The sequence below is a fragment of the Melozone crissalis genome, unplaced genomic scaffold (assembly GCF_028551555.1).
Source record: "Melozone crissalis strain CALT ecotype California unplaced genomic scaffold, PUWL_Pcris_2 ptg000231l_1, whole genome shotgun sequence".
Classification (NCBI taxonomy): Eukaryota; Metazoa; Chordata; class Aves; order Passeriformes; family Passerellidae; genus Melozone; species Melozone crissalis.
The window spans coordinates 283,434-301,961 of NW_026535993.1; the positions used below are offsets into that span (position 1 = coordinate 283,434).

The 18,528-nt window shown below is 49.6% G+C and overlaps 1 protein-coding gene across 1 annotated transcript; it reads right to left on the bottom strand.

Moving 5' to 3' along the window:
• Positions 1-10,799: 10,799 nt before the first annotated feature.
• On the bottom strand, positions 10,800-11,735 carry LOC128949450 (olfactory receptor 14J1-like). Its single transcript, XM_054294309.1, has one exon. The coding sequence runs from the start codon at positions 11,733-11,735 to the stop codon at positions 10,800-10,802; it is 936 nt and encodes a 311-aa protein (XP_054150284.1).
• Between the last annotated feature and the right edge of the window lie 6,793 nt (positions 11,736-18,528).

The following is an 18,528-nucleotide window of genomic DNA, read 5'->3' on the forward strand; positions in this document are numbered from 1 at the left end:
AAGACTAGACCCAGATAGTCCAGCAGGACAATCTTTTCTAAAGATGAATTTTGTGGTTAAATCATGGGAAGATATCAGAAAGAAACTTGAAAAACTAGACAACTGGGAGGACAGAGGATTGAACGAGCTCCTAAGGGAAGCTCAGAAGGTGTATGCAAGAAGGGACAATGAAAAGGGACGAATGTCGCAGGGAGAAAAAAGGGAAGGAGTGGGAACTCTGAGGATTGCGCGGAGGAAGGAGAGTGTTTGTTTTTATTGTGGGAATAAAGGACACTTTAAGAGGGAATGCCATAAGAGGAAGAGGGATGAGAAAGAGGAATGGATGCAGGATGTAAAGAGAAGGTCTGAAAATAGGGTTTCGTGGGTAAATTGGCAAGCAATTGCAAGGAAGGCAATAGATCATCAGGATTATGACTTCCTGAATACTATGAGTAAGATACAAGCTTTCCCTGTGGTAAATACAACTAATAGTTAGGGAAATGTCGATGTCACAAATGCTCCAGTTGAGCAGAAATTATTGACTGAACTACAGAGTACGATCAATGAATCTGGCCTCCAGTTATAGAGGCAAATCTAACAGACAGGCAGCCTCTAGATCGGTTAAAAGCAATTACAACTAAAACAAAGGAAATTGAACAGGCCTACAGACAAGACTGTGAAACCTTTAGCATGGTAGTTAAGATGTTAGTAGAAAAAGACCCATCATTAGAGAAGCCCATTCAGTTCGCCCTGAGGCAGAACTTGCATGAAAGAGGTGAGCGAGGCGTTGAAGAACTCAAACATTTCATTGCTCAGCACAATGCTGCAAACCAAAATGTGTTAGAGCCTCTCAGAGAAGGCTCATACGAAAGATAAAAATATGCTTTTAGAATTTTTGCATTTTGTCTACCATAGTACATGAATCTGCTTTTTAGGATTACAATTTGAAGTGATAAAAGCAAATAAGTTAGGGTGAAATTTTTCTAATAAGGAATGTATGTTTTATGTAGTTTGGCCAAACTAAATGTGTGACTGTTTGATATGTGTGTTTTGTTTGTCAAAGTGCATCAGAAGCCCAGATAACTCCGTTGGTGGAAAGTTAAATTGTCTATTGAGTGTCATTAAGGGTTAAATACTGTTAAAGTTAAATGTTTAAAGTTTCATTCCTGTTAAGTTAAAGTGTTTTTAAGTCATGCAAAATTTAAAGTCGGTTGAGTTGTGTTAAAGTCAAGTTCTGTTAAATTTAAGTGATTTTACATGTAAGTTCTGTTGATTTGAAAATCTGTTAAGTTTAAGTTTTGTTAAGTTTAGGTTTTGTTAAAGTTAAGGTCTGCTAAACTAAGTTCTAATAGGTTCAAATTCTCTTGAGTTTAATTTCTGTTAAGTTTAAGTAAAGGTAAGTTTTAGTGATGTTAAGTTTGGTTAAGCTCAAATGTTTTAAGTGTTATTAGGTTTAAGTGACATTAGATAAATTTATGCTAAACGTTTATTTTATAATTTGTGTGTAAAATGTAAACATGAACATCAGAGAAATTTCCATTAGAGCCTAGGCCTGTTCAAAACATATACCAATTGATTGAGAATGGAGAACAGGCTTGGTGCGCAGTTAATACTGATGAAATTTGTGTATATGTTATTCTTGTTATTCTTTTGGTTTATTGTAAAAAATCACTCATAATTATTTTAGAGCATGACAAAAATGTTTTTGTGCTTTATTCTTATTTTGTTAAGTGGTATGCATAGAGTGAATAATCCTTTGGTATGCCTTTGAAGTTTGCTGGGAGCAGTGGCAAGTCCATCACCACTAGGAAAAGATTTCTGACAAAATTTTATAAAGGGTGTTAAAAGGGAATATACAGATATCATTCTGTAATTAGAGAAGCCTTTGGGAAAATAGGTAAGAAATAAATTTTAAGAATAATAAGGGTATATAACCTAACAAAACAGGTAATCAAGAGGATGTGTAACCTGCTTGAAGGAGAACAAAGCCCATTTCCGAGAACGTCCCTTTGGGGGGGAGGGGGGGGGCAGACCTCTAGCTTACCGGCTATTTACACACATTTCAATTGATTTTACTAAACTGGCTAAAGTAGGGAGACATCGATACCTGCTAGACCTGGTTTGAGGAGTTAAAATTTTGTTTGAAAATATTATACCAAAATATAAAGTCACGGAAGTAGTTGACTCTGATAGAGGACCACATTTTTTGTCTAAAGTTATTCAGGAAGTAATGAAAATAATGGAGATACAATGAGGCCATCACACTCCGTGGCACAAGAAAAGTTGAGAGGATGAATGGGGAAATAAAGAAACAACTCACCAAATTGATGATAGAAACAAAGTCGTTATGAATCAAGTGTTTACCTTTGGTACTATTAAATATTAGAACTCAGCCTAGGGCTGATGTGGGGGTTTCCCCCTTCGAAATGCTGTACGGGATACACTCCAAGACCACCCCAGCCTCAGGGACAAGCAGATTAACACATACTTGACCACCCTAATGCGATATAGGGAAGAACTGCGGAAAAGAGCATGATAGCCCAAAAGACCACCACAGAAAGAAGGTGAATTTCATGCCAGCAGAACCAAAAGACTTTTGAAGAAACCTGAAAAAGGGACTATCACATTTAAACTGGGTGATTGGATATTAATTAAATCATGGAAGAAGACTTCATTAACCCCACAGTAGAGGGTGTAAATGTAAAATTGGTCAGGATAAAATTTGTGGAATCAGCCACAAGAGAAAAAGGGGGGAGTCAAGTTCTTGGCAAAATCATAGACGGTGCCCCTGTAATCCGATCCCTCGTACCCTTTGATAATGAGCTCTCTCTCTCTGAAACAGCATAACAGTGATAGGTTAGACCCTCCTGAAGAAATACCCCTGCTGTCGAGAAGACTATACCTCTCTCATAGCTCGAGGCAACCGAGTTGATGAGCAAAGGCAGAGTGGTAAGTACCTATAGAAAAATCGATTCTAACCTAACAAAGAGAAAGATTATGGAACAGGAGGAGCATGAACTCCTAAAAGGAAAAGGGGAACAGTCACTAAGTTGGGGAATGAATTGACAAATATTTCAATTCAGAGGCAATATCTACCGTCTGACCTGGCAGGTTCTGGTTTTTCTCTTCTAAATGTTGTAACCTGAGTGGATAGGTTCTGCCAGAGTTTTATATTGGGGAGGGGGATATCCCTGTGTTTCTACCCCTACAGGAGCTGTATAACTACCTGCGAAGTGGACCAAGCCTGCTTTCAATGCAACGGCAGGTGGACAATCTGGTAGACAAAGACAAAGAGCGACTAGAGGAGAAATTGCCCCCGATCCTGCGGCCACTACTGATACAACTGAAAGGACACTCGAAAGCGGGTCGACAGGGCCGTGACACGCTGCCAAACGGCTAAGGAATTAATTGACACTGTTGAATCATTATCGCCTTTTTACATAAGGGGACCAGCAGGGAAAACTGCCTTGAGTGTTATAGCCCGTATTGTGCTCTTGGGTAGCAATGTATTGTGGGAGTTGTGGTAAAACCTTTTGGGTGGAACAATCTTTACTCTGGCACTTATGGTGCAACACATGCCAGCACAAGCACACATTTGATAGCTGGCAGGGGGACCTGAGGAGGCAGACAGGGCAGGATCTGCCCTGCCTCGGCTTTAGATCTTTACGAATCTCCTGAACAGAAGATTTTGACTTACTATCGGTGGGAGATAAAGCATACTATAAAAAGGGTTAAAGCTCAAAGTAGGTCTTACATAGCTTCCGCAAGGTGTAGGACATTGGTGCCCTTAACACAGCGTTCTATTGTAGGGCCCGTTAAAGGAGATCCTGATAAAGCATTAGATCAAAGTATAAAAGAATTACAGGAGTTTAGACTACAACAACCAGGAGTAAAGCTAAAGGTTGATAGAAAAAGGAAGGAAAAGAAAAAGGGAAAAGAAAAATAAAACTTATTTTTTATTGTATTTCTTAGCGCTATAACAGCTGGTATAACAGAAGTAACATGCTTTAACCAGCCAAAAAGAAAACATATGGGTAATTTTTGCTAATCAAACTAAACAATCATCATTTTGCCTGAGTTTAAGAAAAGTTATTAGCCCTTTCTGGACATACTTGGTGGGCTAGCCCATACTTTTGTAACATATGTTATAAGAATATTGGGTGTGATTTTTACTGCTTTTGTTTATTTTGCCTTGTGTTATAATTGTTAATTGTATTTAGAACAAGGACAGTTGAATGATAGAAGAACCTTGGCTCCCAGAGGAAGAGGGAGCAGTAGATAGACTACTCGGGCTCACTTTTGGGCCATGCATTTTATAGATTAATTGCTATAGTAAAAAGACGTTTAGAAGTTGCACATTTGATGGTGTTTAGGAGCTAGCAAAAAAAGAACTGAAACGATTTGATGAAAAAAATGGTTAAAAAGAAAAAGGGTGGAATTGTAATGGGTTAAAACTTTAAGTTTGTTCATCAAAACTGACAAAGTTATTCCAGTAAGACTGCTGCACCACCTCTAGTTTGTTTAAGTAAATTTCCAGACTTTAAAGGATAAGGAAGGTGAAACCAAACGACAATAGCTTTCACAAACATTTGTTTATCTGTTTAGTAAACTGTTAATATGGGTGGGGGGTTTGCTATGATTGATAACACAGTATCAGCTTATCCGCTCAGTAAACCTAGCATTCCAGGAACTCAGCAGATTGAGGCTAAAAATTCCAGGAATCAGACAAAGGAAAATTACCAACCTTCATCTTCAGACCCCAGGAGGTGGACTATGACCACCTAAACACAAAAGAAGAATACGCAGAGTACTACACATCAACCCAGAAGAAGGACTGTATAAGAACTCCACGGAAAATCAGAAGAGCGTGACAGCGGTGGAGTGGAGACTCCCCTGTCACGCAGGGCTGATTTGCTTATTGCTTTGCCTGCTGTAATCGATAAATTCTCAATTGGTTTTACTTGGCAAATTGTCATCTCAACTTATAACACTCCCCAAGGACTGAGATGGCACCCTTAAAATTCTAACCCAGGGGTGCTGGCCTGACTGGAGCGGGAAGTCTGCCATAGGAAGCAGGAGGTTTCCCATAGGAAGCAGTCCTGAAACAATGGGCCCTGCTCACTTCTGGCACTGGTTTGTGCTGTTCAGAACTGGACTGTCTGTACCTGTTCTCAATGGATGAATTCTCCACTGTGCCCTCCATGTACCGTCCTGCTTACCTCACGGCGGTAGCTTATAAAAGACTCCTGAGTTACCCAAAGACTTTGAGCCCCAGCCCCTGGCCGGGCAGATCCTGTCCCTCTCTCCTTGCTCAGGGCTCTTGCCGGGATGGGCACTGGCATGTGGGGATGTGCAATGGCAAGGGCAGGAGCATGGGGCGGCCCCTGCCAGGCTGCTGAGCAGGGACAAGGAGGCAATGAGGCCCCAGGCCTGCAAGGGTCACTTGTCTCCTGCTCCTGCCTCAGGCCCAGGCCCAGCAGCCATGGCCAAAGTGCTGCCCAAGTTGGCTCTGCCAGGGCTGTCTTGCAGCTGCTGCCCATGCCTGTGCCCTGTGCAGCCCAGGCTATCCCATGGTGTCCCTGCCCTGTGCCTCTGTCCCTGCAGGCTGTCGGCATCCCCTGGCTGCCCCACCTGGCTGGCCCCTTCCTTTGCTGACAGCTCTGCCTCCTGCCTGCCTCTGCCTGCCCACACAAAGCCTGTGTGGGGAATGAATGAAAAATGAAACCAAAAGGCTTCATTCCATGTTTACCCTGCCTGTGAACTTTCAGCACAGGAACAAGGCATGCAGGGGCTGCTTTCCCATCAAGGATGGTTGGAAGAGAAGAAGACATCTGGCTCAAAGATGCAGGAATAGAGAAAACAAGTAGTGAATCTTGGAACTTGGGGTGGGTTTTATGGAAGTGGGTAAATTGTAATTCATATTTACTGACTGTGTATAAGCAAGACAATGGTAGAATAACATGTCCACGTAAAGTTAGGAGTTTTTCATCACTAGAGCTCAGGCCTGGATAAATGACACCCTGTGAAATACCAAATTAGATTTCAGGAGCCTTATTCCGATCTTTCAGAGATTTGGTGTCAGTGGGGCCTCACAGAACTAAGGAGTCAGCTGTGACACTGTGCAAACTCATGGAACAAAGGGTTTATGGTGACACAGCAGAACCCCATGGAACCAAAATCCATTTGGGCGCATTGGGGCCACATTGAACCAATAGTCCATTGTGATGGTGCGGATCCAAAGAGACCATTGTGACCCTGAGATACCTCATGGAACAAAGGGCCCATGGTGACACTGCAGAACCAAGGAGACTGCTGCTGGCAGTGTGAGAGCTCATGGAACCAGAAGTCCATTGGGACACAGCAAGGCCTATGGAATCAAGGGTCCCTTGTTAAACTGTGTGGCCTCATGGAACCATGAGCCATTGTGACACAGCGTAGCCACATGGAGCCAAGGGGTCACTGTGACACTGCAGATCCAAGGAGACTTTTGGGACTGAGGAACCTCATGGAACCAAGAGTCCATTGTTCCACTTTGGGGCCCTGTGGAACCAAGGGGAGCACAGTGACATTGCGGGGCCTCATGGAACAATGGAGACTGTTCTGACACTTTGGGACCCACTGGAACCAAGGGGCCATTAGAGCATGGCAGGGCCTGGTGGAATCAGGGGGACTGCAGTGAACACTGTGGGTGTCCATGGGATGAAGGGTCCATTCTGACACCGTGGAACCAAGGATACCATTGTCACACTTTGGGGCATCATGAAACCAACGTCCGTTGTGACACAGCAGAGCCTCATGGAGGCCATTTATAGACTTGGAGGCCTTGTTAAACCAAAAGGCCATTGTGGCACTTCAGAGCCTTGTGGAGCCAAGGGCACCATAGTGACACTGTGGGGCTCCATGAAACCAATGGTCTGTTGTGATGCTGCAAGGCCTTATGGGATCATGAAGACCATTCTGACACTACAAGGCCTCATGGAAGCAAGGAACCATTGTGACACTCTGGAGTCTTCGCAGGCCAAGGGGCAGTTGTCACACTGTGTGGCACCATGGAACCAAGGAGGCCATTGTGACACTTCAAGGCCCCATGGAACTAAGGAAACATGGAACAGTGCAGGACCCCATGGAACCAAAGGTCCATTGGGATATTGCAGGGCCTCATGGAATCCTGGAGGCCATGATGACACTTGGAGGCCTCGTTGAATCAAGGGGCTCTGCAGGGCCTCAGGGAACCAAGGAGGCCCGTCTCATATTGTGAGTCCCCATGGAACCAAGGGTCCATTGTAATACATCAGCACCAAGGAGACCCCTGTGACACTGCCAGGCCTCGTGGAAGCCAGGGACCATTATGACACTCGGGAGCCCTATGGAAACAAGAGGCCAGTGTGACACAGGAATGCCTCATGGAACCAAAGGAGCATTGTGAAACAGCAAAACCTCATTGAACCAAGAGCACAATAGTGACACTGTGGGGCTTCAAGGGACCAAGGGGAGATTCTCAAAGTGCAGAATCAAGGAGACCATTGTGACACTCTGGGGCATCATGGAACCACTGGTCCATTGTGACACAGTATGGCTGCAGGAAACCATGGGGGCCATTTCTACACCTTGAGGCCTTATGAAACCAAAGGGCCATTGTGGCACTTTGTGTCTCCATGGAACCAAGGAGTCCATTGTGATACTATGAGGCCCTGTTGGGCAATTGTGGCACTGTGTGGCACCACGGAACCAAGGGACCATTGTGAAACTACAGGAACTAAGGATGTGACATCCCCATGGAACTAAGGATTCATGGAACAATGTGGGACTCATGGAATCAGAGGTCCATTGTGACATTGAGGGGCCTCATGGAACTAAAGGAGGACAATTGTGATGCTGTGGGGCTCAACGGAAGCAAGGAGCCAGTGTGACACAGCTGGGCCTCATGTAGCCAAGGGGCCACTGGGATCCTGAGGAGCCCAAAAGAACCAAGGGGCCATTTTGACACTCTGCAGCTGTGGAGACCATGAGAGGCATTCCCTGGGTTAGGGAGACACAAGAAGCTTCCCTCAAAATCTGTGCGACCCCATTGGCTCCTTCCCCTTGTTCTGTGTCCCTCAGCCCCTCCCTCCCCATTCCCCATTGGCCCCATCTTTGTACTGCCCCCATGGCACTGATCAACCCCTTCCTCTCGAGATACAGAAACCTGGACTCCCCCCAGGAGTCCTGCCTTGTGACCCTGAACATCTCATTGCTCGGCTGAATTAAATATCTGTGGATACGAAGCAAAGGCCCTTTTTGCTTCCCTACCCTGGGCTTTATTAGCAGCTATTCCAGCTGCAACAATGGCCCATTATGGCAGTGTGGATCCAAGGACATCATGGTGACACTGTGGGACCTCATGGATCCAAGGGACCATTGTGACACTGAAGAACTTCATGGAACCCAGGGTCCATTGTGACACAGCAGGGCCTCAGTGGAACAAAGGAACCATTGCTGACAGTACAGAAACTCACGGGATCAAGATTCCATTCTTATGCAGTGGGGCTTCATGGAACCAAGGAACCACTGTGACACAGCAGGGCCACATGGAACCAGTGGTCCATGGAGATACTGCAGATCCAAGGAGACCATGGTGATGCTGTGGAACCTCGTGGAGCCAAGGGGCCATTGTGACACTGTGGGGCTCCATGGAACCAAATATTCATGGTGACGCAGCAGGGCTGCTTGTGACCAATTGTCCATTGTGACACTGCAGATCCAAGAGACCAGGGTGACACTCTGGCAGTTGATGGAACCAAGGGGCTGTTGTGACACACCAAGGCCTTGTGGAACCAAGGAGAGCATTGTGGCAGTGCAGAACCAAGGAGGCCATTTTGACAGTACAGAACCCAATGGAACCAAGGGTCCATTGTTCTACAGCAGGGCCTCATGGAGCCAAGGAGCCATTGTGAAACTGTGGGGCATAAGGGAGTCAAGGACACCACTGATACTGAAATCCACTGGATAGAAACTTCTGAACAGTTTTGAGTATTTGAAAGCAGGTATTCTTTATTACAGTATGGTGGTCACTTGGGCCATCCTCCCTCCATTGGAGTGCATTAAGCATTAAATGAACACAGTTTTTATCACACACACTGATTATGTATCCATTAGCTATCCCCAGTTCCTTTGAGTTTATTTGACATAGTTGAACCCCCTTATCACAAATCCTTTCATGGTTCTTTGGATTTTGTCTTCAACATCCAGTGCCCTTTTAGGTGGCTGTTCCTTGACCCCTCCTTTTGAGTAAGGGCAATATTATTATTTTGCATAACTTCTGCTTTGTCAGCCTTGCAGAGCTGAGCTGGCATCCTGCTTGCATTTTGTGTGACTTCTGTTTGCCAGAGGTGCATCCTCAATCAGTTTCTCCAAGACTGTTCTGTTCTACTGTCCTTGACAAGAGTACATTTTGTTCTGGTCTCCTGTCCTTGTCTCAGTGCTCGCCTCGCATGAGGCGTCTGCAACCCCCCCACCCTATGGGCCTGGGGTGGGCAAGTGTTCCTGGGGAACAGGGATGGACAGCTGGGCTGGACTGACCCAAGGGATGTTCCATTCCATGTCACACCATGATCAGAAATTGAGTTAGAGAAGCGGGATGGCAGGAGTGGTAGGGAATATTTTTTTTAAGATATTTTTCTTTGAAAAAGCTGCTGCAAATACAGAATCCTCTCCTGCTACAGGGTGGTAAAACATTTTCTGCTGATAGGAGATTTGCTTTTCTTCTGTTTATGGTCTTTTCTTTTTGTGGTTGGTTTGTTTGTGGGGTTTTTGTGTTGTTGGGGGTGGGTCTTGCTTTGGTTTTTTTTGGTTGGGTTTGGGTTTTTCGCTATTGAACTGCCTTTCTTCTGATGCATAAATTTTTCCTGCCCTTTCTTGTGGCTTGCTTGGCACCTGCTGGCCTGGTCACTTGGTGTCCCTCCGTGCAGGGACAAACAACCTCCTGCAGGTGGGGAGAGGCCAGTGCTGGCAATGGTGGTTGCAGGGGCTGGTGTGGGACAATTGCCCTGGGGCACCTTCCCAGGCTGTCCCAGAACAAAGACACAGCCCAGGCCCTGTTCTGCTGCTGCCTCAGGTCCATACCAGGAGCTCTGGCTGTGCCAGGACACTGCTGTGAGCCCCCCCTGCACGTTCCCCCAATTCCCCAGGCACTGGGCTTTGCTGTGCCAGGGCATTCCTGGAGCACATTGCTGACAGAGCTCTGGAGGGGAGCAAAGCCTCCCTGCCCTGCCCTCAGGAGATGCCCTTTGCTGCTGGAGCTGCTGTGCTGGAGCCCAGCTGTGTCCCAGCAGTGCCCTGGCCTGGTCCAGCATGGCCTGGTCCTGCCTGTGGCCACAGCAGGGACACGCAGCAGGACAGTGACCAAGCTGCCAGAGCGCTCCGGCCTTACAGCCACAGCAGGGCTGGCAAGGACAGGGTGCAGTTGGGCAGAGCAGATGTGGGAAGAGGCAGGGCCATTGTCCCTGGCTGTGCTGCTGTGCTGGGAGTCGCTTCCCTCCACCTGTGCTCACAGGCACTGCCCCTGCAGGGACAGTTAAGGGCTGAGGAAGAATCCTGGATAAACAGGTTGGGGCAGGCACTTGTTTTTATTTAAATGCACAGGGAACAGACTTCTTGTAAGTCTTTGTCCTTAAAATAATACAGACATTAATGCAGAAATGCAAACAATATTACTGCAATATTTTTCAGAAAAAACAACAGTAGTCAAAGAAGTTACTGAAAAAAAAAATGGTCAAATACGGGAAAAGTCTGAGATTGTAAAGCGTTACATTCTAAAGGCTCTGCAACAGAAAGGAGACAGTTTAATGCTTCTGAAACCATCCAGTCATCATTTTCCTCAGGGCATCCTTGAGCTCCTGGTTCCTCAGGCTGTAGATGAGGGGGTTCAGGGCTGGAGGCACCAACGAGTACAGAATTGACACTCCCAGATCCAGGGAGGGGGAAGACATGGAGGGATGGGGCTTCAAGTAGGCAAAGGCTGCAGTGCTGAAGAACAGGGAGACCACGGCCAGGTGAGGGAGGCAGGTGGAAAAGGCTTTGTGCCGTCCCTGCTCAGAGGGGATCCTCAGCACAGCCCTGAAGATCTGCACATAGGAGAAAACAATAAACCCAAAACAGGCAAATGATAAAAAGGCACTAACACCAAGGAGCCCAAGTTCCCTGAGGTAGGAGTATGAGCAGGAGAGTTTGAGAATCTGGGGAACATCACAGAAGAACTGGCCCAGGGCATTGCCGTGGCAGAGGGGCAGGGAAAATGTATTGGCTGTGTGCAGCAGAGCATTGAGAAAGGCACTGGCCCAGGCAGCTGCTGCCATGTGGGCACAAGCTCTGATGCCCAGGAGGGTCCCGTAGTGCAGGGGTTTGCAGATGGACACATACCGGTCATAGCTCATGACTGTGAGAAGGGAAACCTCTGCTGAAATGAAGAAGACAAACAGAAAGAGCTGTGCAGCACATCCTGAGTAGGAGATGTCCCTGGTGTCCCAGAGGGAATTGTGCATGGCTTTGGGGACAGTGGTGCAGATGGAGCCCAGGTCGCTGAGGGCCAGGTTGAGCAGGAAGAAGAACATGGGCGTGTGGAGGTGGTGGCCGCAAGCTACGGCGCTGATGATGAGGCCGTTGCCCAGGAGGGCAGCCAGGGAGATGCCCAGCAAGAGGCAGAAATGCAGGAGCTGCAGCTGCCGCGTGTCTGCCAATGCCAGCAGGAGGAAGTGCCTGATGGAGCTGCGGTTGGACATTTGGTGCCTCAGGAAATGGTTTTCTGCTGAGGAGGAAAAGGCAGGACAGAGCTGGGCCAGATGCAGACCAAAATCTATTACACATCTCATAGCAATTCAACATTCAGAGTCTCTCTTTTTAGGAACACTTCTCTGCATTCCCCTTTCCTGGCCCTGGGTTTTGCAGGCATTGAGAGCAGGGACTTACAAATGGGCTCCAAAGGATTCCTTAGTCCTGTCCAGTGAGAGACAACTGAGAAGGCTGGATGATCACCAATTAAATGGACTCGTCAAACACCAGAAAGCTTTTCAGTCCTGCTGTTTGCAATTTGCCCGTCTGAAGAACTGAGCTGAGGAAATTCCTTGTCTTTTTTCATCCAGCTGCACCTGCCACAGTTAGGAGTGGTTGCGAGTGTTTGAAATCCCTGACATTTCTAAAGCACTGCAGGTGAAACCGTGTGGGTGTGAGAGGCACAGGGATGGTCTCTCAGTGCAGGGACAAGAGAGCAGCTCTGCCCATCAGGGCTGTTCTCAGCTGCCCCTTGCTGGCAGCTTGGAGCTGAAGGAGAGGCACCCAGAGGAGTTCCCCTAAGAGAAACAGGGCAGTGCTGAGGGCAGAGGGCTCTGGGCAGAGAGCAGATGGACAGAGCCCTCGCCTTCTCCCAGAGTGCCTCATGAGGATCTCAGCTGTCTCCTGCCAGGGTGGTGCACAGAGGGATCATTGCAGTGCCCAGGTGCAGCTGCCCAGCAGCATTTCCCTGGCCCTGCCACTGAGCTGTCTCCTCCATGGGGATCCCAGGCAGCCCAGAAACAGCACAGGAGAGCTGTGCCCTTCTGGAGGGCATCCTGCAGCCCTGCAGGACACCCAGGGAATGAGCTGAACGGCCCTGAGGGCACCTGGGCACTCTGCTCCCACAGACACATCTCCGCAGCAGGATCCAAGGGGTCCCTGCCTGGACGGGCACCTGCCAGCCCCAAACCCTGGCTCTGCCTCAGAAACCCCAATGGTGGCAAAAAGGAAAGCACAGGCACCTGGAGATGGCAGAGAAATGTCACAATGCTCCTGCCAGGGGACAGCAGGGACATAGAGACTGATGGAAATCAGGGGCTTGTCCTTCCTTCCCTGGGCTCTGGCTGCTGCAGGGGCTCTGCACAGCTGAGCCCCCGTGGGATGAGGGCAGGGGCTCTGTTTAGGGATGGGATAGGAGCCCAGGGAGGAGCTGCTGGGGGAAGGTGCCTGAGCCACAGGGACAGCAGGGAGGTGCCACATCCCCCAGGCCAGCATTTGTGGCAGCAGCTCCCTGTCCCTCCCTGCCCGTGTCTCTGCTGAGTGGGGCTGTTCCTGCCAGCAGCATCTCGCTGTTCCCAGCTCCGCTCCCTGCCAGGGCTCACACAGCCCATCTCCACCCCATGGCCCTGGGGCAGCTCTGCCTGTGCAGGGACCTGTCCTGTGCCTCTGAGGGGGCAGCAGGGAAGCCTCGCTCCGGAGCTTGTTCTGCTCCACACCAGGACATCCAGGAGAGCCACCCTGACAGGTCCTGTCAGTGCTGGCATTGTCACAGACACTTCCAGGAACTCACCTGCATTGCCTTGCAGCCAGAGACTCACCATGTCCAGGGGCTGTGCAGATTTCTCCCCTGATGTGGTCTCTCCTGTCCTCCCACCCCACCCCTTTAACCTCTTTGTCACTTGTGCTGCCTGCCCTTGCTGCCTGCAGATACTCCCCTGTCTGCCCTATGGCCGCCTCCTCTGCAAAGGAGGAACTGGGTGAAGGCTTGCAAAAGATCATGGAAACTGTGGGATGTGCCAGCCTTAGGAGAAGCCTCCAGGAATGGAAGTTGAACTTTCCTAGAGGCAGAGAATTATTCATTCAACTCCTTTGAAGATTTATCCCCTAGCGAGAGCTCAATCACCCTCCCAGCCCAGGCTGCTTCTGCTCTCTCTGTGCTTCTGTGCTGTGCCCAGGTGGCTGCTGGGCTGGGAGAGGAGCTGCTCCTGGCCAGAGCTGTCTCTCTGCAGCTCTGCTGCCCTTGTCAGGAGCTGCCTCTGCGCCAGGAGCCCGGCCCAGCCCAGCAGCACAGACAGAGAACAAGGACTTCTCTTGTGGGTTGGGTGCTGAGTCCCTGAACATCAGTCCCTCATATGGAGTTGAAGAAATCACTTAAGAATTCAAAGTCAATATCCCTCTCCAAAGTTTCTTGAAGTTTTAATGAGTCCCACAGATGGACAAACTGGGAAAGTGTCCCCAGGTTCCAGTTAGAGCAGAACAATGGAGGCAGTGATGACAGCTGGGGACAAACAAGGCTAAGGTGTCTCTGGTGCTGAGCAAAGCTGGATGTGTTTTAGGAATGCCAAGGGCCAAGGCCTGAGCCCCAGCCCCTGGCCAGGCAGATGCTGTCCCTCCCTCCTTGCTCAGGGCTCTTGCCGGGATGGGCACTGGCATGTGGGGATGTGCAATGGCAAGGGCAAGAGCATGGGGCGGCCCCTGCCAGGCTGCTGAACAGCGACAAGGAGGCAATGAGGCCCCAGGCCTGCAAGGGTCACTTGTCTTCTGCTCCTGGCTCCTGGTTCCACAAGGCTTTGCTGTTTCACAATGGTCCCTTGGTTCCAAGAGTTATCTCAGGGTAACAGTGGTCTCCTTGGATCCACAGTATCACAATTGACCATTGGTTCAATGTGGCCTCAAGGTGCCCAAATGGATTTTGGTTCCATGGGGTTCTGCTGTGTCACCATGGACCCTTTGTTCCATGAGATTGCACAGTGTCACAGCTGACTCCTTGGGTTCTGTGAGGCCCCACTGACACCAAATCTCTGAAATATCAGAATAAGGCTCCCGACCACTAATTTCCTATTTCAGAGGGAATCATTTATTCAGGCTTAAGGTCCAAAATGGGATAACTCCTAACCTTATGTGAACATGTAATTGTACCAGGGTGTTCCTTATATACAGACCCTAAATGTGAATTACAATTTACCCACTTCCATAAAATCCACCCCAAGTTCCAAGATTCACTACTTGTTTTCTCTGTCTCTGCACCCTTGAGCCAGATGTCTTCTTTACTTCCAACTACCCTTGCTGGGGAAAGCAGTCCCTACATGCCTTGTTCCTGTGCTGAAAGTTCACAGGCAGGGTAAACATGGAATGAACCCTTTTGGTATCAGCCCCAGGCTTTGTGTGGGCAGGCAGAGGCAGGCAGGAGGTAGAGCTGTCAACAAAGGAAGGGGCCAGCCAGGTGGGGCAGCCGGGGGATGCCGACAGCCTGCAGGGACAGAGGCGCAGGGCAGGGACACCGTAGCACAGCCTGGGCTGCACAGGGCACAGGCATGTGCAGCAGCTGCAAGACAGCCCTGCCAGAGCCAACTTGGGCAGCACTTTGGCCATGGCTGCTGGGCCTGGGCCTGAGGCAGGAGCAGGAGACAAGTGACCTTTGCAGGCCTGGGCCCTCATTGCCTCCTTGTCCCTGCTCAGCAGCCTGGCAGGGGCTGCGCGAGGGCGTACACGGCCCTAAGTCCGGCTAGCTGAAAGCGTAAAGCGGCTGACACCCCTGCGCATCTGAGGCCAGCCCCCCTTGGCGTCCTGGCCTCGGGCTGGGCTGGATTGCGGACTTGGGTTCGCGCTGGACGAGAAGAGAGAGGAGGCGACCACTTGCTGGGGGTAAAACGTCGGTTTATTGAAGAGCCCACATGCAGCACAGGGCAAACCAACAGGTGGAAAACCCACAGCAAAATGGCCCCGAACACGGGGGGAGACAAAGTTTTACAGGGAAGGGGTGGGGACGGGAGGGGAAGCCCAGCTAACCAATAGGGGAACATGTGGGGTGGTACATAAGAAAACTGACACAAGAACTTATCCAATAAACATAGAACAAAGGAGGGGCCCCGGAACGCCAGCCAACCACCACCCCCAGAGAGAAGAATGTTCTAGAAAGCAAGGAGCAATGGGGGGTGATTGACTAGGCTCAGGGAGGAGGAAAACTTTACTTATATGGTGGGATAAGGGAGGAGCAGTTATGTAACTTGGGAGATTGACAAATAACGGGGGCAGGGGTAACCGTGGTAACATAACTGCCAAAGACTCTGTGGCGGGAAAACTGGATGGGGAAGAACCATCTTACAAAGAACAGGGGGGGAATATTACATAAAATGGGGGAACAAAACAAGAAACTTAAAAACACACTACAACATTGGGCTGCCTCATGCTCTTGCCCTTGCCATTGCACATCCCCACATGCCAGTGCCCATCCCGGCAAGAGCCCTGAGCAAGGAGGGAGGGACAGCATCTGCCTGGCCAGGGGCTGGGGCTCAGGCCTTGGCCCTTGGCATTCCTCAAACACATCCAGCTTTGCTCAGCACCAGAGACACCTTAGCCTTTTTTGTCCCCTGCTGTCATCACTGCCTCCAGTGTTCTGCTCTAACTGGAACCTGGGGACACTTTCTCAGTCGTGTTCCTCAGTGGGACCCATTAAAACTTCAAGAAACTTTAGAGTTTCAATTTAATTTTGAGTTCTTGAGAAGTTTATTGAAGTCACTCTCAGGGACTGAGTCTGATGTAAACAACACCAAAGCCCCGTGAGAATCATTAAACTTTTCCTAATACAGTAATGGAGAAAGATTTCAAAGAACTTGTAAAAAATACATTTTTCTATTTTAAAGGAAGTATTTTATTTTATTCCTCATTACAGCAGAGGTGATTGCAGCATTCTGTGATTGATATTGACCCAGGGTCTCTCCGCAGCAGCTCTGGCCTGCTCACAGAAGCTGTGCCTGGAGCTCTGACCCAGTTTGGACAACCTTGCTCCACATTGCCCAGCCCCATCCTGTCTGTCCTCACTCCCCTGGGACCTGCTGTGCTTGCAGAGCTGGCTGCACTCAGCCTAAGACGGGTTTTCCCATTTTGGGCTTTTTTGAAGCAATCTGAAACTCCTGAGTTTCCCCACTGCAAACAGATGCACTGCTCAGGTGTGTGCCAGCCCCAGGTGCCACCAAAGCCACTGCAGAGCTGCCCTGGGCCAGCTGTGAGGGTGGATCATCAGCCCAAGCTGCACGGGGCCACTGCAAGGGGCTGTGGCCATGGGCGCTGCACTGACCCTACTGCTGGGTTTGGCTGCCACGGCCACCGTGAGAAATTAAACTGTCCTTGGAAACACTGGGGAGGACTGGGACATAATGGGGAACACGGGGAATGCTTTGGGAGTTACTGGGACATACTGGGAGTGACATTGGGGAGGACTGGGAAAAACTGGGGACACTGGGGTTCTTGCAGAGAAGACTGGGGACAATGCGGCATCCTGTGGATGACACTGGGAGGAATCGGCAACGACTGGGAATGAACTCGGGTGTATTGGGATGGACTGGGCTGTACTGGGAGGAACAGGAGGGGGACTGGGGTTGTACTAGATTCTACTTGGGATCAACTGGGCTTTACTGAGGTTATACTGGTCTGTAATGGGAATGAACTGGGCTGTACTGGGAGGGACTGGAGGAGGCTGATTTTGCTGTTCCCGCCTCCACCACATCCCATTTGCCGAGTCTCCCGCCCATCACGCGTTGCAACCAATCAGCACTAGGGATCCAGGTCTGAGGGCGGTGCCTAGAGTAACGGCATATTTTTTTGCCTACATCTCCCATCATGCCCTGCGGCCGGATACAGCCACATTGCAGCCGCGCCTAAAACGCTCGTCATGCCCCGCGCTCCAAAGAACCCGCGGCATCCGCCTCCATCTGTCCCGTAAGTGTTCCCCAGATCCTCCAGAATTCCTCAGTGCTCCCTCTGCGCCCATTCCGGACCCCCCAAAGTGTCCCCGGACCCCCTGAGTGCTCCCAACCCCACAGATGCCCGGTACAGCCACTTCTGGGAATTCATCTCCTCTCATCCCCCGCGGCCCCAGAGCCCTTCAGAACACAGTCCCGGGCCCAAAATTCCTGCCGTGCCCCGCGCCCTAAAGAGCCCGGTTAGAGCTCCCCGAGCTCCCCCCATGGGCTCCCGAACCGTTTAAGTTCCCCCGAGGACTTCAACTCGCGGCTTGGACGCAAAAGTGTCCCCCAAGTGCCTTCCTGGACCCCCAAACATCGTGTTCCAAAACACTTCCGGGACTACAGCTCCCATAAGTCTCCGCGGCGCATGCAGAGCGCTATTCCAGCCGGGACTTCATCTCCCGTCATGCCCCGCGCCCCACCGAGAGCCATGGCAGATGCGCCCAGAACTCCCGTGATGCTCCGCGGCTCTGTTAAACCGTATGATACCCGCGCCTACAACTCCCATCACCCCCCGCGCCCCTGAGATCCCCCTTCGAGCCCCCCAAGGGCCCGCCCGGACTCCGAAGGGCCCCAAATTCCCCTCCCTGACCTCCAAGGGCCGCCCTGGACCCTCAAGTGCTGTCCCTGGACCCCGAACTGTCCCTCAGAATCCCTGAGTGCCCCTCCAAGTTCCCACCCGGCTCCCCCAAGTGTCCTCCAGACTGTTAAGTTCTCTCTGAATTCCCTCCCCAGACCCAAAACTGCCCCAAATGTGCCCCAGAAATGTCTCTAGGGCCCCCAAAGTCCCTCACCGCCCCCCCCACCCCTGTATTGTAAAAAGAATTTTAAAAATATCACAAAAAGAATACAAATGTATCTAATTACCAGAAAGAGGAATAAATAAATAACTGCTAGCGCTTAATTAATTAATGAAGGTGTGAAAAACGCCAATCACTTGTTTTTAAAATTTTAAACTTTTAATACTAATATAATGGGTATAAAAATAGTAATGGAATTTGAGTAATAATAATTTGGACAATTTGAAGTAGGATAATATGAGACAATAAAGAGAAAGAAT